This window comes from Telopea speciosissima, chromosome 3 (assembly GCF_018873765.1).
Source record: "Telopea speciosissima isolate NSW1024214 ecotype Mountain lineage chromosome 3, Tspe_v1, whole genome shotgun sequence".
Taxonomy (NCBI): Eukaryota; Viridiplantae; Streptophyta; class Magnoliopsida; order Proteales; family Proteaceae; genus Telopea; species Telopea speciosissima.
This window is the reverse complement of record NC_057918.1, coordinates 11,054,188-11,076,501: the sequence shown is the minus strand read 5'-3', so window position 1 is coordinate 11,076,501 and position 22,314 is coordinate 11,054,188. Positions and strand designations below refer to the sequence as shown.

The 22,314-nt window shown below is 37.1% G+C and overlaps 2 protein-coding genes across 8 annotated transcripts in view; both read right to left on the bottom strand.

Moving 5' to 3' along the window:
* LOC122654578 (ABC transporter C family member 3-like) overlaps positions 1-22,314 on the bottom strand; it is a 74,711-nt gene that overhangs the window by 13,725 nt on the left and 38,672 nt on the right. The window contains exon 7 of one of the 5 annotated variants that reach the window (XM_043848724.1): positions 21,400-21,405. The exons of the other annotated variants lie outside the window; for them this stretch is intronic. Coding sequence (XP_043704659.1) covers positions 21,400-21,405 — 6 coding nt within the window. The remainder of the gene's footprint in view (positions 1-21,399; positions 21,406-22,314) is intronic. 5 annotated transcript variants of the gene reach the window in all.
* Positions 1,703-13,824, bottom strand: LOC122654579 (ABC transporter A family member 7-like). Of its 3 annotated transcripts, XM_043848733.1 has the most exons (18): positions 13,692-13,824; positions 12,617-12,998; positions 12,404-12,483; positions 12,082-12,226; positions 11,547-11,666; positions 11,330-11,454; positions 10,276-10,434; positions 6,937-7,099; positions 6,727-6,852; positions 6,538-6,621; positions 5,658-6,025; positions 5,038-5,238; positions 4,413-4,522; positions 4,178-4,262; positions 3,296-3,424; positions 3,094-3,199; positions 2,746-2,834; positions 1,703-2,192 (listed from the first exon to the last, which is right to left on the bottom strand). In XM_043848733.1, exons 1-18 carry the CDS (start codon positions 13,767-13,769, stop codon positions 1,893-1,895), a joined length of 2,850 nt encoding a protein of 949 aa, XP_043704668.1. In that variant the 5' UTR covers positions 13,770-13,824; the 3' UTR covers positions 1,703-1,892. The 3 variants fall into 3 exon arrangements, with proteins under 3 accessions (XP_043704668.1, XP_043704667.1, XP_043704669.1); XM_043848732.1 differs by having other exon boundaries at positions 6,727-7,099; XM_043848734.1 differs by lacking the exon at positions 3,094-3,199 and having other exon boundaries at positions 2,101-2,192; positions 6,727-7,099.

The window sequence follows — 22,314 nt, the reverse complement described above, 5'->3', positions numbered from 1 at the left end:
AAGGAAAATGTAGATAAAATAGTGACTATTTAATTCGATTTTAGAATTACACTCATTAAAACAATAACATATGGCATAGACAATGCAAAGTGTGTATTAAAATCCTCTGTAGTACCGGTGGGGCGGCGGTGCACATCCAGCAGCACAGGAGAGGCCATGTGTGCCATGTGTGCCACCTAGCCTTTGCTGTGGCATCGGATGTGCACCGCCACCCTGCCGGTACTGCAGAGGATCCCGGTCTGCAAAGTGTTGTGAACTCAACAAGTATTTTCCTCCCAAAAAGGTATTTACAAACGAAAACAAGCAAAGACGACTCAAGAATATCGGATACAACAAAAGCAACTCAAACCTTCCACTTTTCAAATGTTATAGATCACTTAATTCCTCTAACATTTCTATCTTATCAAAAATTGTGATGTAAGAAATTTGTTAAAAAAATTAATCAAAAAGTTGATGTCTTGAAGTTTAATTTAATTAAGAAAGATATTTTTTTCATGAAGAATTTCAGCCATACGTTTTAAGGTCAGAAAAACCTCCCACGTGGTTGGCTCTAGGAAAAATTAAAATTTCCGCTCTAGGAACCAATATTGAGACTTTTGGATAAGAATGCATGACCATGAAAGGAAAACTTTGAGAGGACAACAAACTCGGAAATTTTATCATAGCTCGAATTGTTAAGAACAATTTAACAACACACATTTTTCTGTCTTAGAAGCTTTATGACAAAAAAAATATTGACTGACGTGCTCTAGAGAGTATCAATAGACCGGCACCATGTTTTTCCATCCAGAAAGTTGATGTGTGGATTTCGACCATATAGATATTTGAAAAATGGTCTAGGATTGGCCACGTCAAATTATAGTCTCAAATTCAAGCATATACATACCCTCCCACATGTATTGGCATATTCACTATACATTTAGATGTCAATTTCTTTTGTAAAAAAATTGCAAAACTACCCTTAAAGTATTTGTATTCTACACGATCATAGACTTTAGACCTGTCCAATTTAAGCGCAAACTATCCTCTTTTCCCAATATGATGTTTCGCACATTAGAGATTTTAAAATAAGGATTTTCTAACCCACCAAAGATCAAGAAAGAAGATCCACGAGGAGTCACTAGGGGCTCAACGGGGCCACATTTCTTGAAAAGTAATAAACTGTGACTCGATGCAAGTAAAAAGGACTTGATAAACTGCCTAAGCCTCGAGCACACTTCAAAGAGAGCAGTGCCAAACCAAACCATCCAAGCAAGTTAGTCTCAACACTCTTATACTTCTAACTCAAATAACTTTTGGAAATAAGGCAAATAGCAATTAAAGTAAAAGATGATGTCAAGTTTAGACAGTCCCTTCAAAATATCAGGAAGAAAGAAAGGGACTAAAGCTAAAGATTGGTGGCAGAATTACCATTCGCCTCTCTTTTCTCCGGCATGATTCGGTTCACATTGCTCAAGACGGTCTCATTTATTTCTCAACTTCTACCAAGACAGCCACGGTTAGAATGTAATTCTTTTATCTACTGACCTCTTCTGTTTTAGGTTGGGCTCTGTATCCTGCAATGGCGGCATGGCGGCATTCCACCTTTGACTCTTTATTCTCTTCATTAGTTGATATGAGAAACAAAATGAAAGACTTTATGTTCATGTCACTGTCATTGGTCTGGTTCAACAATTGAAAACTTTCGCCTTACAACAAAGAATATTGGTTGCTTTAAAAATTTATGAAGGATGCAATCGTCAAGGTACAACAAAATAGACTAATTCACTTATCTTACAAGAACATCTACACGGCGTAAACACCAAGTACTCGATGACATTAATGAAAAAGAATAAGGGGGGAAAAAAGGAAGAGAAAGTAAATAAATAAAGTACAATTAACATCTCTGAAAATCAGGATAGTTCATTGAAGGTCTGGGCCCCTCGAGCAACCTTGATGAAGACATCCTCCAAGGTGGTGTCAGCTAGGCCCCACGCCTGTATTGTGAACTTTCTCTTTGCTTCCTCAACTGCTTGGAAAACATCTGCAATCTTGACTTCTTGCTTTGGCAGTTCAAACTTCTGGGTTCCAGATAAATGGTAAATCTTGGATGCATTTGGAGATATACGGCGTACCATGGCCTCCACCACCTCCTCCTCTTGATTCGAAGTTGTTATTGTAAACACATATGATCCGCCATATCTAGCCTTGAGCTGTCATACACAATAAAGCAAACAAGTTTCTAAGCATTTGATATTCAGTTGGATTAATAGACATCTAATCTAATTTGGTATAGACTTCTGGGTTCCAAGACTATATCTAACCCGACTAAGTAACGTTCAGACAACACAGACTGGGGAATCACAAGGTTACAACATAGAGATTGATATATTCTGATTGCGAATAGACAGTTTTGTTTCTATGTCAGCAGAGGTCTAGACATTAACCTCGAGGTATGAGGTTCAGTGAGTATACACAGCTTGCTGTAGACTAAAATCATCATTCAAACTTTGCACCAACATATTCCACTTTTAAGAGTAAAAAAAAAGGAGTCTAGGACAGTTTCATAAAGTCATTGTGGAGAGATTCCACTTCTCCACAAGTCCCAAGGCAGCAAACTGCTATATCCTCCAATCTATCCACCAGTGGCTGTTACGGTTGATGGTCCATTTTGCAACTTGACAGGGATTTGGAAAGCCAAAGGCAACTATTTATATCAAATGTAACCATGCTTCTCCTCAATAAACCAGCAAACATTAAATTTACCTGTTTTGGATTCCCTATGCACTGCAAACCGCCATCTACAAAGATCCCCAACCGATCACAGAGAACCTCTGCCTCTTCCATTGAATGAGCTGAAACCATTAAGTAAACCTTTCTGGGTGAGGCTTTGTAGGGAAAAAAAAAAAAAGAGGAAGAAGAAGATATGGAAAATAAGAAAATCTATGCCAACTCATGCTTATCTAACAATGAAACTGCAACTACAAAACCTTGGGAAAGCCATATGCAGCTAAGAGACGGGCAAATGTGAAACCAATAAACGTCTGGTTATATCAAGTAATGCAAGTATAAAATTTTTTAAAAAAATGTATATAAGGAATAAGTATATATTACTGGTTAGAATGATTGCCCTGTCTTTCTTTGCACGCTTGACGACATTCCACAAATTGTTTCTAGAAGCTGGATCTAATCCAGTACTAGGCTCATCCATATAGACAACCTAGCAAGATTTCCAACAGATACAAAGTAAGCAGTACAGTAAGAAATCAAACATTCAAAAAGGGACAATCGTGATGAGTTTTAAAAGTTGACTTACTTTAGGATCTCCAATCAGTGAAATGGCAACACTAAGCCTCCTCTTCATACCTCCACTATATTTCCCAGCCTTTTTATCAGCAACTCCTCCATGAAATAGATTTACACTCCTAAGAGATTCTTCCACAGCCTGAAGAATAGACAAAAGACATAAGAATTTCACCTTGACCAACTTGTAGATAATGCTCTCTTTTCTAGACATGTCGGGTGGAAGAACTGCAGTGTTTTATCCATCTACTAGTAAAAGTCACATTTATCATCTTCCTATTTATAATAATCTTTGTTCTAAAAAATATAGATTTATTAAGTGAGGGAGAGAGAAACAATTTAAATAGTTTGGAAAGTAATAACTGTATTAATTTTCTTTCTAAAGTAATCTATAGTTTGAAAACTGTTTTCTCCAACATGCATTTCAATGAAGAATGATCAGGATAACTGGGTGGATGAAAGGGTGCATGCTGAAAGCAATCAATGGATTGTATCATCAAGATCACCAAATCTTAAGCCAAAACAGCATGCTTCATGAGCAATAAAAATTATCCTGTTTTGATAATCCTATTCAATCCCTTGCTTACATGTCTCATTATCTTGATAATTCTATATCCACAGAAAAAACAGCATACAATTTGGGACCAGAATTTAATTATACAATATGTGCTATTGCCTATTAGTGTTTATTATTTGCACTAGCTTATAATAGAAATATTTTATGCTTTGATCTGTCATAATAAAAGAAGAATTCCCAATCATCTTGTTCTTTCCTTAAATTTAAATACCATATAGAGGGGCTATAATAAATTCTTCCAAGATGCATTGATCACTTTTTCAAAATGCAAATCATGACAAACAGAACAAGCTAAAGCAAATTACAACATTAACTTACTTGTGTTAATGCAGAACCTTTAAGGTTCTTCAATCTTCCATAAAATAGTAGGTGCTCCCTTCCCGTTAATGTTTCCCAAAGCAAACTGTATCACAGTTCAAAATGAAACCAAGGAGAGGTAAGGGGAGAAAGAAAAAGGAAGAAGAACAAAAGATGCAGACTTCCACACCCAAATGGGACCCATAATCTATTAATTTGCTGCCTTATTGTGGAAGGACGAATGTTATCTGCTTACTCATGCTGTGGACAAACACCCATGTTGGTATATATTTTATCCATATCAGTTCGTATATCCAAGCCCTGAATGAATGCTGTTCCAGAGGTAGGCTTTATGAGTCCAATCATCTGTTAACATAAATAAAAATCCTTAATGCTGCATAAAACAACAGAGTTACAATTGTCTATTCTATGAGTTGAAAAGAGAGCAAGAGACTTCTCAGTTCATAACAGTGAAGCAAATGTATGAATTGTGGCAAAGGACTCAATTCCTCCTAATAATAGAATTGGACCCCTCAGTGCAAAAGATTTTTCAACAATCTGTGATTACCAAACAAAATTAACATCAAGGTTTAAATGTGATTGGCATAATGTCTTATCAATTGTTTGACTCCCACTATTATGAATCATCGTAAAGGTCTGTTATTTCTATAGTCTATTATAAAAAAATTTATTTTCTATATTTACTTAAGGATGTTCTATGGCATTATTTATTACAGAACCTATCACCTACTGCCTGTTACTAGCATAAAGGGTGTTAAAAATGGTTTTTGAAACCATGATTCACAGACCTTAACATAAAATTCACAGACCTTAACATAAAAATTATTAAAAATGAAGCACAAGGAGCATCCACTGCTTACCATATTGATAAAAGAGGTTTTCCCGGCACCGTTAGGACCAAGCATACCAAAGCATTCCCCTCTGGGCAAAGCAAGAGATAACCCTCTAACGGCAAACTTTTCTGGGTTTCCATCCTTTGCTGGATAAACCTTTTTAACATTGTCACAGACAATTGCGTGGCTTGTACTGGATTCAAGAAGTAACTGTTCAACTTTCTCCGCCTGAAATAGAGAAAAAATAGACATTATACATCCATATAATTGTAGCATTACAAGAGTCCAATATCAATGTATGAACAAAATTGACAAGGTAAAGATGATCAAGCCACCTACAAGGAAATAGACAATCTACCAATGGGTAGTGTACAAGCGGTGCATATGCAAGAAGTGGAACCCACAACTTAGAGAGACATATCTAGGTTAGTCCATCTAGTAAACAAATTGAATTGGTTAACCAGTAACCTTCAATTCTAATGTATGCTGCTATAGTAAAAGTGCTACAGTTTCATGTGCCCCCTCCCTTTAAGGTTCACCACATGTTACAGTGATGCCATCAATGGATCATCATATCACCTATCACCTATCATGTTGGTGCCCTGGCATTCTTAGAGAACATGCATAATTTGCAAGTGAGCAAATACCTCTTGGGAGACATCAGGCTTCTCCATTTGAATGAATACTTTAGATCCTTGTCTTTGCATACTAGGCTTCCGAAAAGATGGTAATTTCTTCTTCTGGAATTTGGGCAAGAAAAATAGAGGATGCTTTTGCACACCAGTTCCAGATGATACAACTTGATCAAAATAATATGCAACAGGAAGCACTAGCAACCATTCTACGAACATGATAATTAAAACCACTATCATTCCATTTGTGCCATCATTCAAATCTTTCCACCGCATCCCATCAGTTCCCATGCGATCACCCGTAAAAGAATAATAACCAAACTCATATAGCACACGATATAGAGAAAATCCTGGAAATATCTCCATAACTACGATCCAGGCCCCTACAGCAAGAAATTCAGGCCCACAAATGTTTAGGCATTGGTAATTAGTAATAGTAAATGAAGATTTACCAGATATATACAAAAAACAAATGCAAGAGAATTCTGGTGTGTAGATTGGTCAGACGTTAGGACCACAGGAAAACATCATCTGTTTTGTCACTCTTTTGGACAATCAGAAAAATATTTCCACCATGAACAAAAAGAAAAGGATCATCAGATAATCAGGATCATTTTATCAGGTTGATTTTAGGTATGGTTTGCCGCTATTTATCATGGTTTCAAGGGCTGGGATGTGTTACACAGTGGAAAATTTGATCCACCGACAGGATCAGATTGATCAGAGTTGCCATCCAAACCTGATCCATCATGGAGCGGAGGATACGCTACATTCTCCTGATTTGTTGGAGTAAAATAAAACTGTGGCATTGGATTTAGAAAAATTCTAAAAGCACAAACAATATCGGAAAAATCCAAGCCCCAGAAGAAAAATATATTTAAAAGCTCCCACTCACTTGGAAAGGATGTATCTTGAAGAAAGGACTGAAAAAGACCAACTCCTAGGAGGCCTGATCCGAAGACGCATATGTGCCCTATTACTGTCATCATCAGAATTCAACAGTAACATTAGTTTAATGTTCTTGTACACTGCAATGGAAGATTTAGCCTTCACCACATGTGAAATGGTTTAATTGAGGTCACACCTGAAGCAGTCTTGATGTTTGCAAAAAGTGATGCTGCTAAAAATGCAAGCGAAGTTTGCAAGTTAATATAGACGAAAAAATATACAAATTGTATGCTGTAGTCAGTCTTTGTGAAGAACTTTAAGCCTGTAAGTAAGAATAGGCCTAAGTTAGAAACCACCGGATTTGAAAGAAAGGTGGAGCAAATCAATTCAGGGGACTCACTCTTACCTATAAGTGAGCCAAATGTAACAAAACATAACATGTAGATTAAGGATATGGAAAGAAAATAAACATAGGAAATCATCCAATAAGGACCGTCACCAAGCCCATGCATTTTCATCATGATTCTTAGTCTTTGTTGCTTCTCATAAACCAGAGATGTCAGTATAACCTATAGCAAAAGGCACAATGTTGGAAGAACATAAGTTACAAAGAATAAGAAGCTAGAAAATTTACTTAAAAAAGAATGAATTATTGCATAGGCATTATGAACGTAAGTGAATTCCTTAAAAGATTCAATGAGACAATGAAATGTTATTCAATGTTTAAATCCCCAGCCTAAAAAAATAATCTGAAGAACACAAAGTGGACGTAGGAGAAAAAAGTAAGTCGACCAAATTTTAGAACTCAGGGCATCTGTTTAAAGAGGATGAAACAAGGAAAATTAGATGAACAGAAAACAGTTCAACTTTCAGTTGAATCTTAGCATAAGTTTCTGATGCAGAATTCCAACAAGAAGAGATGAGCCTGTTGTTTGGGTTTGGTTCAGTTTTTTGGGTCCAACTGAAACAACAACAAACTCAACCTTATCCCAACTTAACGAGGAAGGCTACATGGATCCAAACAAAACAAAGTAGGGAAAACTGAGGGGGAAAAAAGGGGGAATGAAGAGATGGAGAAAAGAGGGACGGTAAATGAGATGAGAAAAGATAAAGGAAATTGACAGATGAAAGATGGAAAATGAAAGATCAAAGATTAAAGTAAGAGGAATGAGTCACAACCCAGCATGTCAAGAGAATCTCAGGCTCTCAGCTAGATGGGGTCTACTACATGGATCCTTGCCCTCCAATAGGCTTTATCTGATGACATACTTGGTACAAGACCTAGACTATGCATGTCCTTCCTCACAACTTCTCCTATGGTCATTTTAGGCCTGTCTTTAGTTCTTTTAGCTCCTTCAATCGTTATCATATCACTCCTTACTGGAGCATCCTTAGGCCTCTGTTGAACATGACCATACCACCTTAAACGACTCTCTCGGAGCTTGTATTGATCAGGGCAACTCCCAAGTCAGCTCTAAAATGATCATTCCTTATTTTATCCTTCCTAGTTTTTCCACACATCCATCTTAACATCCTCATCTCCGTTACACAACGCTTCTCAATATGACACTTCTTGACTGCCCAGCACTCTGCCACATACATCATAGTCGGTCGTACAACAGTCTTATAGAACTTGTTTTTGGGTTCATGTTAGACTTAATTTTTTTGTCCCTAATGGGTTCTATGGGTCAGGAGCTTAGTATTTTGGGTTCTTCATTGTAATTGACCAATTCCATAAGCTCAAATATAAGGGATTTGAGTCCTATATAGGATTAGTTGTTAGTTTCTAATTTCTAATACTTTTTATTTTCTGTATTTGCTTTAGTTTACAGCATATTATATAAACATGTAAGGGTTTCACAACCTAGAACAAATTTATGAGTGAATGTGAAGATGGCTGCTGCCCAATTGTTTTGTGGTGATTCAGTTCCAACTCTGTTGTTGTGATTCAACAGGTTGATTGGTGGTGATTCCAAAGTCATATCCTTTCTTTTCTTTGTTTATCTTTCTTCTTTCTTCCTACTAATCAGAATTGCAATAAGTTTTTCCAGATACAAGTCTACACTTTAGAGGGCTGACCTTGGCGCAACGGTAATGTTGCTCCATTATGGCGAAGTGGCCACAGATTCGAGTCGGGAAACAGCCTCTCTGCAAGCGGGGGATAAGGCTGTATACATTATGACCCTCCCCAAACCCCACAGTGGCGGGAGCCTCATGCACTGGGTACGCACTTTTTTTATGTACAAGTCTACACTCTCTAATTTATTTCTTGAGCTGCTATTGTAATCTCTAACCACTATCAGTTTTCTTTTCAGCTTCAGTTCTGGTTTTACTGCTGATATAGCCTTCAGTTCAGTCCATCAGTTCCAAGTTTTTTTTCGGAGTTCTCTGCCTAATTCCAAGTGCTGTTACAGCATTGTTCTTCCACTTTACTTTCTAAGTTCCTACATGTTACTAGATCTACATCACTTGCTATTTCTGTCCTCAGTTATTAAATCTATTCTATGTTTCTATTTTGGTTCTTACTTGCTATTCCTTGGAGTTTAGTTATGATTTTCTGTAGTTACTGTATCTGAGTTTCTAAATTCAGCTACTTGCTATTTTTGTAACATCTTGATATTTCCAGAGCTGACCGTTGGATTGACATCTAATTTTGCTGAACCTTTCCTCATACCTTCTAGGCCAGTTGATCAGAACTTGAGCCAGATCCAATCCACCCCAATCAGGTTTCTGGATTTCTTGCTAGTTTGGCTATTATCTTGACCTGATGTTCTAGATCTTGTGTTGTCCTCACTAACCCAGCCTTTTGGGAGATTTAGTTGGCCATTAGTTTCATTGAGGGATCTGTTTTCATAGCAAATAACTTCATTGATTCAAATAATTACTGGGGCTAACGGTTGCTCTCTTTATAAGAAAAATATACTAGTGTAGCTCCATCACTAAGATTAACCAGAAATGATTCAGTTGGACCAACAAACCCAAAAACAACAGCCATGGCTGGGTCCCACGATAATGACAATGGGGCAGAAGCTATTACAAATGTCATGTGAGTATGTGACCAAGATTTGAAAAAGAAAAAAAAAAAGTAAAAAGGAACTTCTTTGGTGAAGATAACCATCAAACTCCACAAGCCAAACTTGTTATCCAAAGACCATGCTGCGAAGCTATTCTTTCTCCAGGAACATCACTATGTACGTTCTAGAATAGAACTATAGATCCAGAGTACATCCAAGAAATAGAACTATAGATGCAATTCTCAAATCTTCCTTCTACTAGCTAGTAGCTATCAGTATGTTACTGCTAGCATCTATGCCATGTGTCAATTCAGTGATTTCCTGGACTATGAGCTCCATATAAATAATTTCATATTTGTTCATCCACCTTGTGAGATTCTTAAGAAGAAACTCATCAAGAAATTTGTAGCAACCTTTTTAAAACAAGTAGTTACTATCATTTTTTAAGGCTATCAAAAGAATTACAATCTTCTTTTATAAGTAATTGTATCACCATCTTTCCTATTACAGAATCCTTGTTATGTTTATTTCTGTTAAGTGACACATCAATGAAACAGCACAGATAGTTCATAAGTAGCAAATTCTATTGGCAGCATAACGGTCTACGATGACTATCAATAACATATAATGATGTATAAAACAAATTTTACAATGATATATGAGCCTCAACTACTTCAAGCATTCAATCCAGGGAAGTTTTGACATACACAATCACTATGCCTCATACTTACAGGGAAAAGTTGCAAAATAACCCATGAGAAGAAGAGAGCACCAAGAAGAGAAGAAAAATCCAGCTTGAGTTTGGATGCACGTTTGGGCATTTCTTTGACAAATTCTAATAACATTTTCGTGCCAGTACCTCGCAGGAACTGAAGGAAGGCATTGGAGGCCTGCAGCATATAAGTAGGAAATATTAGCATGTTATCCAGTGCATATTGTTTAAGAGAATAAAGTACATATAAGACAAAGATGCATAAAACCCACCAGGGGGAAAATAGGGGGAACTTCAGAGTAAAAAAATATCCCTGTGATAACTCTTTGACCAGGCTAAACTGTTGTCCAAATTATGCAGGGCGAGTTATCACATGGTGGTATAGTAGGCAATCGAAAAGGAAAAGAACAAAGAAGCTCTAAATGAATATAAAAGCTACAAAGTAATTGTTTTAAATAATAATTATATAGAAGTATCGTAGTTGTCAAGGCGACCAAAGGTGTTGGAGGGGCGCCTAGGCAACAATGCGCCCACCTAAGCTTTGCCTAGGCGTCCTAGGTGTGCAGGACATGACTATAAGTAATATAGCCATGATAATTTTATATTATTATGCTTATATGCAACATTGAACCATATCAATGCAATATGATATAATTATGCTAGTAATGACCTAATACGAGGACATCAACATATAATAAATAAAATATAGGATATAATATAAGCATTATTATTGAAAACAGAGCAATTTACATAATTCAATGTAAACTCGTGAAGTGTCAACAAGGTGTGCTACCGCCTTGGACCCAAGAAAGAGCCTGGACACCTAGGCGACGCCTTGCCAACTGTGTGGTATAGAAAAAAGTTCTGTTCAGGTTGAAATTTTTCCAACTCACACTAAGACAAATCAGAACCATAAACTCAGGCTATAATTGCTTCCACCTCCTCCACATGCCAACATATTATAGCTAAGAAAACCAAGGGAAGAAAAAACCAAATGAAACCAAACTCCAGGGATGGGGGTAATAAGCGGTAATACTGGACAAACGCTGGCATCATAAAGTTAGGGTACGTACCACATTCACTGAGCGTGGAGTCCGGACCAAACCCATCTGAGCATTTCCTGTGTCATTCTTATAGGTAGAGTTGTACCATATAATTACATTAAAATTATTCACATTTGAGTCCAAGAAATCATAGGCTGCCAGGAAGATTAAGTTCTTATTCAGATCATCCAATGTAAAACAAAATTCAAAATCAAATCAATGGAAAGACAGTGTCAATAGGGCTAACCTGCAATAATTTCATTAATCTTTCTCTCGGCATTCCCTTTCCAATAACCTTTATATAGCTCATCATTTATCTCTGAATAATTACTCCGCCATAAATTTAAACCTTGGGCACATCTTACCTCTGAATCCAACATCAGTGTGGAAAATCATAAATAACACTAAACAAGAGAGAAAGAAAGAGAGAGAGAGAAAAAATGACCACATTGTATTATTCAGCCATTTGATTTACACTCATATTTGATCATTTTAAATCCAAATATGTGCAAAATATCAGATGGCTCAGACAACTCAATTACGCAGAAGCTTGGTGTAGAACATCCAATGTAGAACCATATAAAGGGTAGGCTTCATTCAGTGCAAACCCCATAAACCTATCTGCCCTTAGAAAGGTATACTTAGGATTTAATCGTAGATAAATCAAGGATTTGTAGCTCCATGCCAATATCTGTATAACTCGAGCCCAACATGGACTTGAAGAGCAATAAATCGGAAAAGTAAATGACTATTTGTTGATGCATGAGTAAAAAGATCTATACCTTGCTGAACTGTAGTGGATGATATCTGGATAGGAACAGAAAATGAAGAATTTTGCGTGCACCGGGGTTGAATGTTATAAAGGGGAACATCTGAAAAGAAAGCTGGCTCAAGAAAATTGTCTGTATCTGTCATTGAGGATGATCCCTGAAAGATTTCCAAAAGTCATATGAGCAGCATGGCTTTAGATATTTGAAGAATTAATTAAGCAAGATGGGGAACACCAGGAATCAACACTGCAATCTTAATAGAGAAGCCGAAAAAAGGGAAGAGAGGAGGGGGGTGGGGGGGGGGGGGGGAGTGAAGAAAACAAAAGAAACTAACCAGCAAATTGTTGGCTAAACTATTTAACATATCTGAGGAATTCACAGAGAAAGCACCAGTGAAAAAATTGTTTGCCAAGTCTGTCAAGATAGAAAGGATTATGGATTATTATTCAAACAAATAGAAAAATTATAATTTGCAATCAAATCAACTGAATCAATTGAAAAGGGAAAAGATACTAATAATAAAGTAGGAATGAAGTGGGTAACCTACTTTCTCCAAGAGATCTATTATTCCCAGTGAGAAGTATGGCAGCAGGACAGGATCCAGTCCCACGGCAGGAACCATCAGGCACGTCCGTGAAAGGAATAAAGTCAGTCCTTACCGCACGATACTGGGGAGCTGGTACTTGCAACAAAGCTGGCCATTTCTGAGGACTAGAAATGGCACAGGAGGCTGCTTGGTCCAAAGTCGAGTACTGAATCCCACATACTTGCTCGCATGTACCAGTTCCATTTGTGTCAATACAAGAGCAGCCACACTTGTACTTAGGCTTGTTCAGTTCAGAGTTAACCAAACTTTGGATGAGAAGAATCAGCAAACAGAGAAAAAATGGGAATGAAATGAGCCTAATATTTGTCTTGCTATTTCGTTTCTGCAAAATCAACAGGTTAAGAATATCATCAACATAACAGTTTAACAATATCGAATTCACTAAATTTATAAAGTTCCATAGTCATCAGACAGAGACTCTTGAAACACCTTGTTTCGTCCCTAACTACGATTTTAGCGATGAGATAATCATCTGAATCACGAGATTATACTTTTGAAAAAATAAGAAAAAAATTAAAGACTAAGAAAACTATTCACCCATTCGAAACTCCAATTCAGTTACTAATATAAAATCCCTTTTCCCATTATTTCACTCCTGTACATGTTTGTTCTTGACGTATAACTGCCAATAAATTGAGCGCCAGAAAAACCGCAAAAAATTGGAACAAAAAGATTTGTAATGAAAATCGAATGAGGGGCTTGCCAGCGATTAATGACAGAAATGGAAATCTTTTTCTAGAAAATAGATTTCAATTTTAATAACTGGACGCGCTTCCTCAGCCAGCACAAAAGATGTTAACTCCAAGATCAAGTTGAGATAATAAGGATAAAGATTAAGCCTAACTAGAACAAAAGGGCAAGCAAGCATAAAGTAAAACAAGAGTGAGTTCAAGCAAGGAATAACAACTCAGAATTTCTATTAGTCCCACAATAATGAAATTTGGCATTAACATTGGAAAGGAGAAGAAAGAAAGAAAGAAAGGTCAAAGATAGATAAGATGAAGTTAATTGAGACCTGGAAAGTGAGGTTTTTCCTGAGCAAAGCATGGGCTTGCGTCCAGAAACTGGCAGGTCCATATGATGAATCCGCCATTGATGGCTTCCCACTTCCCTCTTCCCTCTTCCTCCTTTTTCAATCAAATCAAATATTAAGAGAGAAATATAGCTATTAAATTATCTTCGGCCAAGGAAACAGAAGGAAGAAACCCCCAGTTTCCCGCCAGAAAAGTTCCAGTTAGTTAAAAGGCCTCTCTGTCTGAAGCTGTTTTCAATTGTTTCTGCGTGTTCTTTCTTCTCTTTTACCTGCGGAGAAAAATCCAAATGAACTGCAAGTCTGCAATTTAGATTTGAGCGAGCCACATTCTTACCAACAATATATAGAGAGAATCTCTGTTTATTTGCAGGATCCGGAAAGTTGAAGACTAAAATGTATTGGCATGTTGACCAAATTGCCCCTCAATGTCGTAAATTCAACAACGTTTAATTTTCTACACAAAAAAGTCAAAATTCTTTAAAAGAGATTTAGAAAAACGGAATGCCCTTATGTCCGTTCGATGTAAGTTGCAAGGGAAACGAAAGCCGCAAGCGCGTAGGAACTAAGAAGGCGGAACCCGTTTCTCAGAAACCGACGAACTGTCAACTGTCTATCGCCAACTGCTTCGAGCGACGAACGAAAATATGTGAACGAGCCCAATTTTCTTCATTCCATAATTACCCCGTTTCAAAATTGATAGAAAAATTAATACGAAGACAGGTATAATCATATTTGGATCCATGGCAGAAGAATAATGTCTTCTTGAACAATGCTCTCCTCACAATAATGAGTGTTGTCTATCCTCTTCTCTATTTTTAATTTTAAGATTATGTATGTTATTTATTTAATGGATCAATGTTGACGATATATAAATTGAGATTCAAATCCTCTACAGCGTCAGACAATTGGGCACTGATCTTGGGGTGTGTACCACCTATCCAATCATCCGATGTTCGATGCGCACCAAACACATTGTGATGATGAAGAGGATCTAATCATATCAATTAAGGTGTATCAAATAAATCCACACATATGTAAAATATTCATATCAATTAAGGTGTATCAAATAAAACCATGGTTTGTGGTGTCGATATCATATCGTCCGTATCAGGCGATACGTATTGGTTTTGATAGTTATCGATTCTGATACCGTATCAATGTAATGATATGAATAAGGGGTAAAATAATAAAAAAAAATCCATTTTAAGAAAAACAAGAAGCAAATTAATCCGATACAGCTGATCCATGCCTATACCATATAAGTATTGTATCAATTTTGAAGATGACAGATACCCAAGCGATGCTTGCACGCACTCCAATTGGCAAGCACAAAAGTGCAGACTGTAGAGCTATATACCTATATTTGGATGTCCTGAAAAAATAAGAAAAAAATAATTGCATGGTTAGAGCAATTCAAATGTCGGATTAATATCTTGCAATATTCAATAATAATTAAGCTGTCTTCCAGGAATGTAGAGAGATCAGCCTGACCAAGGTGACCGTTGAAACGAATGTAGCTTCCAAGAAGTTTCTCTCTCTCTATCTCTCTTCTACCCCGTTAGAGCCTGAAAGTTAGTTTTGCGGTTTTGAATTAAATAATCATTATATTGTTATGATTAGAATAAGAGATTTCCTTGAACATGGGTGATGTGACTTCGTGATAGAACGATGGAGGAATTGTACTCTTGTTTTATGCCACTATGTTATTGGATAAATATCCTTCGACCTATTTGTCAAACACCGCCGTTGACAATATATCACGTTATGGACGAAATGTCTGCTTGCTTGGTTGCTAAGAGCCTAAGAATACAAACTAAAATTTGATATAATAAGGCAAACGGTCCTTTACACATTACCATCTAGGAAGGCCTTCCTCCACAACTAACCTACTTTTACCATGTGGTATGATGCGTGACAATTCCTATCACTGGATAAATAAGCTATAATTTGGATGGGCAAGAGTTCTTTGTGGTGGAAAGTGATCGCTTCGTGCATGGGATCAATGGGAGTACATGCAGAGTCTTTCATGGGAGTGGAACGATCATTTTGCCTCCCATGCGTCTAGGCGTAAGAGGTATCCCCTAAAGAGAATGTTTCTCCAATTTGAAATGATCACTTTACTAAATTTTAGAGCTGAATTCATTCATATACCTCCTAATGAATTAACATCTTTTATATTTTCTTCAATCCATTTATTTTTAATTTCACAACCATTTTTTACATTTCTAAAAGTCACAAGATATATCTGAATTGTTCATTTTCATGGTTTTTCTATTTAAGTTTTTTTTTTTTTTTTTGCTTAAAGTTAGGAGAATGCACTATAATAGTGTCTAGAAACGTAATGGTGCATAGGCATAGACATGCATGGGATGCATGCCTATACAAACCGTGATGTATTTGACAAAATTAACCTTGGAAATTTTGTACACTTTGCTAATCTAATCTAACGGTAAAAATAAACTCGTCACCTGTCTATTGTGATAGAATTGATGTCTTGTGAGATTCACAAGAGTAACACACCCCTATGATAATAAATTCTGCTTTTAATTTTTGTTGAAAAGTTTTATATTACTAATCACTATTTGAAGCTTTAGTTTGTTATATGACTAGTTCCACGTTGATTTGACGCCTTTTGAGGTTCTAGAAAGTGTCATTCCTACGTTACAATAACATTTTGTCTTTTTTTTTCTTCGAAGGTTTCAAATTATCAATGTTTTTTAAAATAATGTATTATTTAGTCGTCATGTGACTAATTCCATTTTGATTGAAATTTTGAGATGTGAATAAAAACCGTAGGATCGTTCTATCTAGTAAATTTGGACCCCATTTAAAGATTAAAATCCTCTACAGTGCAAGTATCTTACGGTACATTGCAGTACAGATTTGAGAACTTGACCCGTGGAAGAAGCTTCATTCAATGGTTACAAGTTCAATGCAATGTAGTTTTTTTTTTCTTTCTTCTCGAGTTTGACACCGTTGGATGTCACATCTTTCACGTGTTGAGCTCTCACACCCGCACTGCAGTGTACCGCAAGAATAGAGCATTGTAGAGGATTTTCCCCCCATTTGATCTACCATGTAACAAGTTGCGTAGGAAAGCAAAATGACAAGAATCTGGCTCTTGAGCTACGCCTACGCTGTACAATGGATGTGTCTTACATCTTGATTATAACTGACGTGCATATGTTCCTCTTTCCTTGATTATTTTGATATTATAGGATCCAAAAAAGAAGAAATTATGATGTCAGGTCTATTTCTTTCCTTGATACGAGAGTCCAAAAAGAAAAGAATTTATCAAGTTTTTTCTTTTTGAAAAAAAGATCTCTGTTCCGGAGTGTGGCCTAAGCCAACACTCCCATGAGTCTCTCTCTCCTCCCCAATGAAAAGACACCTCTGTCCATTTGTTTTAAGGAGGAGAGAGATAGACACATGAGAGTGCTAGCTTAGGCCACACTCCCGTACAGAAAACTACTTCCTTGTTTTTTTATAAGAAATAATTTATAAAGTCAGATCTCTTGATCTGGTTGAACATACGCGAGGTAGGTATTAAAATGGCATATAAACCCAAACCCCCCACTCTTGACTCTTGACTCTACGGCCATGGGTGGTTCCAAGGTTTTCCTCTATTAGGGAGTGCAACCAATCAAAAGCAAAGATGGTAGCGTGTTGGGCTCAAGATTATTATATTCATTATATTCGGAATCGGGATGCAGATCGGGTTAAGGTGATTTCCATATGAATTGGATCGGTTTCTCAGTTTACTTTATTTCGTCTTTTATTTTGATCAATCAAACAGGAAAACTGATTTAACTGAGTAGACCGTGATGCCTAACACTTTCTATGGTTTGCAATTTGATCCGTACCTGGCCTTTGGTTTGACCAATTTTAATTGGAACCCGTTATAGATCTAGATGGCGGCTCTAAATCCTTCCCTCCCCCAAAAAAGATAAGAGGATCTTCCTCTAAAGGGTGTGAACTCATACCACATACCGTGTACCGATATCAATATTGGACCATTTATACCATATCGAATCATACCGAATAAATGGTAGAAAATAAATCATATTGTACCGATATTGTATCAAATACCTATATCGAATAGATGTAATATGGTATCAATATGAGATATTTGTATTGATTCGGTATTTGATATGGTATCGGCATAAGGTGAATGTACAATGTATCGTACCGATTGATACCCTTATTTCTTCCCATAGGGGAGATAGCACCGTTCTCACAGATTCTATTGCGCATTTTTAAAGATTCTCATAATGCATATGTAAAGATCCTAGAAATACCAAAAATAAGGAAAACATTCTAAATTTCCATGTAAAACAAATAGGGGAAAGGTTTCATACACAATCGTGTATGTGAGTGGGTGGGAGTTTCAAGGCATTAATTAATGGGTGGGGATTTATGATTTTTTCAACTCTTTGTGAGAGGCCCTCTCACATACACGGCTTACACAGTCGTATATGAAAACTTTCCCCAAACAAATATTTTGTCAAATCATGCAAATATAGAATAAATAAATAACATTAAAATTAAAATACTTATAAGATACGAGAAATTATAAGAATGGCACCCAAAACCCAAAGTTACATTGGAGTTTGCATCAAGGCACATTGGGGCAGTACCTTATATCTTGAAAATTACTCTCATTATTGCATTTTTTAGAGTATTCGTTTTTTGGAAAATTTGCATGTAAGTTCAGCCCTTAGATATTAAGGGTATAGTTCTCTTTTTTACAAGCCTTGTAATGCCTATAAAAGACCACCAAATTCGGTAGCAAAGTAATAAATTAGTGAATTTTGATCAATCAAATTGTAAGTGATTCTCCAATTGTGAGTTTCTTTTGGACCTAAAAGAGTTATCCCTAAAACCCTGAAGAAGTTTTTAGAAAAGTCAGAATTTTCTACTTTATTTGTATCTTAGAATAGTTGCAAGACTTTGTAGGAGCTACAATCATCCTAGAAGAGTTGCATTTCAGCCATATTTCTATCCATCTTTTTGCAATTTCAGAATTTGTCAAGTGCATATGCTTCTATTTCAAGAAAATTTTCGGAGATCCTACACTGTTTTTTTTTTAAGGACAATTTGTCAACAAAGTTGTAGATCCATCAGTCCTCAAACTTTTGGCTTTTGAATCACCTTAAACTAATCTATATTCAATAAGTTATCATCATTTTACTGAGTTAGCCTTTGTACCTAAACAATGTGGAGGGTGGGGAACACAAATTAGCTCTTCTTACTACCATAGGAAGGCATTTTCAGATTAAAAACCTTGCAATTTCATAAGAAAAATAAATAAATAAACAAGAAAAAAACATGAGCCAACAATAACAAAGTTGAAATGAACGAATAATGGAAAAGCATTACTATCATAAGGCCAAGCAACAGAATGGGATGCATTATGGTGGAACTAAAACAGAGAACGAAATGAATTGGATTTGTGCCTTTGTGGGAATGAGTTAGATTTGTCCCTAAAACAGGCTAATCGTATAATGTAATTTCCCAGTTTCCCCTAAAAAAAATAGGTTAGAAACTTCTCTTTTATGACTTCTGCTAAAGCAAACTTCCAACTTCGCTTCAGCCCTCAAAATTTTAAATACCAAATGACTCATTCTAATAAATCCGGCTTTCTATCTTCTTTACTTATACTGCTAGGCCTTCATGTAAAGCTTAATCATCCTAGTCAAAGAAAAACTTCAGGAATTTAATCATTATTCATTAGTGGTTCGTCTAATGGAAACTTAAAGTCTTATTTTGCCACGTGGTCAAATGCAATAGGTATTTGAGTTGAGGAAACTATTGCTCTAATAAGACAACTCAGTTACAACTTTCAACTTAATTTTCATGAACTTCCATCTCCACATGTCACAAAAATTGGTTGACCACTCAAACATTGACAGACTCACGGCAATAATTGAAAATGCAAAGGTAAAAACCATAGAAAAAGGCTCCTGTCCTGCAGTGGCGGAAGCTGGAGCGTCCAGCCCAGCAAAACCACAGCAAAAACAGGGGTCGCGTGGTCATTTTACAAGTGGGTCCCACCTGGGCCCCACATGTGAAATGACCATTCCACCCCCTGTTTTTGGATGGTTTTGCTGGGCTGGACGCTCCAGCTCCTGCCACTACAGGACAGGAGCCAAGTCCGAAACCATATCATGGTGGGCCTTAGACTAGAGATGGAACTCAAAATTTTGATTTTTTTTTATGTGGCTAAAATTCGAAGTGGCACCTACCCCTTCAACCAATCAATTTCACTAGAGTGATCTTTAAAAAAAGGGCATACCCAATGCACAAGGCTCCTATCATTGCGGGTTTTGAGGAGAATCATAATGTACACAGTCTTACCCCCGCTTTCATAAAAAAACTGTTTCCAGACTCAAACCCACGACCACTTGATCACAATAGAGCAACCTTTACCATTGCACCAATGCCCACCCTCAATAGAGTGGCCTTCCACATGGTAGATATTAGGTAGATAAGTAGAATGGACTAGCAAACCATACAATTTTTCTTTTCATTAAGAGCAATAGGTTGTAAGCTCATTGGACTTGCACTTGTTTTTGTATGAATTTCTGTGATAGGTAACCCTCATCATACATGTAGGGTCAGATCGGCTAATGGACTCACCCTTCCCCAAGGCATCTCTACTTGAGGAAGATATAGATAACAACCTAATTATAATTTCTTTTTTCATTTATATATAGAGTAAATTACATGTACCTCCCTGTAGTTTAGTTCAATTACAAGCAACCCCCAGTTGCAATCCGTTAAATTGAAAAGGTCAGTTGAAGTAAAACATTCATAAATGGCCATATTACCCTTCATTAATGTAGTTTTATCCTTGTACCTTTATTTTACAAAACCCAAACTCATCTCCTCAACCTTCAATCGTTCCAAACTCATCTTCCATCTCACCTCTTTCTTCTCCAGCAAACCAACGATGTGTGAGGAGCTCCACTCTGCAATCCGGTGATAGTACTGTTCACCCACTGAAATGGGTCCGATGATGGAGCACATGAACGGGTTCTCTAAAGAACCAGTTAAGACTGCTGACCAGGTATTGTCGATCCCAATTCTCCAATCTTATATTCCACATTCCCACATTGTCCAAAGCCATGTATATTGCCGTCAATCAATTCTGGTACATCTGCATTCCCAATAAAAGAACCCAATTTATCAACATCTCAAGCACAAAATTCGTCACTGTTTGATAGGTTAAAATTGTCTGGTTCATCTAATCTTGGGTGGGTTCCCAACGTTCTATTCAATACCTGAGGAGTTGAACAACCAACTGTGTTTCTCAAATTGTAACTTTGTCTGCTCGCAGGCGACCATTGGCCTTGACCCATCCTGCTCATCCAGAAAAAACTCCACGGTTTCAGAAGTCGAAATGAACCACAAGAAGGAAAGAATGAATCTTTTTGTCTGGTTGGTTCCATTATCACAAAGCTGCTCCAAAATTGGCTTGGTTCCAAGATGTAGAATCAATGTTGAATCACCACTTAGCGGGGTTACTAGGACTTGGGTCTCTTTCTTGAGCGTTATGGCCTATAAACTTTACCCGACGACAAAGAAGGAATAACCATCAATGTGCCACGACTGTACAGTGTCCATCCAATCCTCAAACACAATCTCAACATAAGCCCTGAAATCTGCAGCTACGATAGAAGTCTTAAGGTTGCATCTGCCATCACCAGGATATTTGTCTGGAATGCTTCCAAGCGTGAAGACGCCAGGGATCTTGTAGTAATCTGCTAGTTTCAATGGTGTGTCTGCAGGAACGAAGGAGACACCGTTTACAGCATACCTTTGCTTGCCATTGACAATGTTGGCATTATTGGCAAGCTTGATTGTATGGGTGGTGTTTACCAATCCAGAGTGGTAAGATCTTTTGAGGATTGGGTCTTAGACCACTTGCAGTCAGATTCCATCTGTTTCAACAGATGCAGAGAATCAAATTATGAACAGCAAAATTAGCAGAAGTAGAGCTTGATTGATTGAATGGAATATGGGTGACTACCGGATAGATCTGGCCTGATTGAGAGACCAATTGATCTGAATTGTTGGGCCACCAGGAGGAGGACCAGAAACTCCTTTAGCTGAGTTACTGTAATGGAGAATGGCTGTAGTAGTGAGAACTGGGCTGGTGAAACGTGAAGAAACAACAATGTAGTAATCCTGTGCAGGCTGATCAGCAGTAACCAAGACAGTAAGACTGGCCCAGATGGATATCAAGGGAAGAGTAGGTGTTCTGAAGTTTGTGAGACCCTTCAACCTCTATCAGCTTCAACTTGTGTCCCTGAATTCTGAAGTTGATGGATGTTGTAAGACCCAAATTTGAAATCCTGAACCTGTATGTCTTACCTGCCCAATATATAGAATAGTGAGATTATACAGCTAAAACAGCTTGGAATTTCAGCGAGTAGTAGCTTGAGTTGCAGAAAAACATGATTTATGATTACCTTGATCAATGTTGAATGTGTATCCATTCCAACCACGGGTCATTGATGAGAAGCCCATCAGCACAGGGCATACCAAACCCAGTGTCTTGTACACTGTCTAAGATTGCTTTTAATGAAGGGGAAGCTTATAT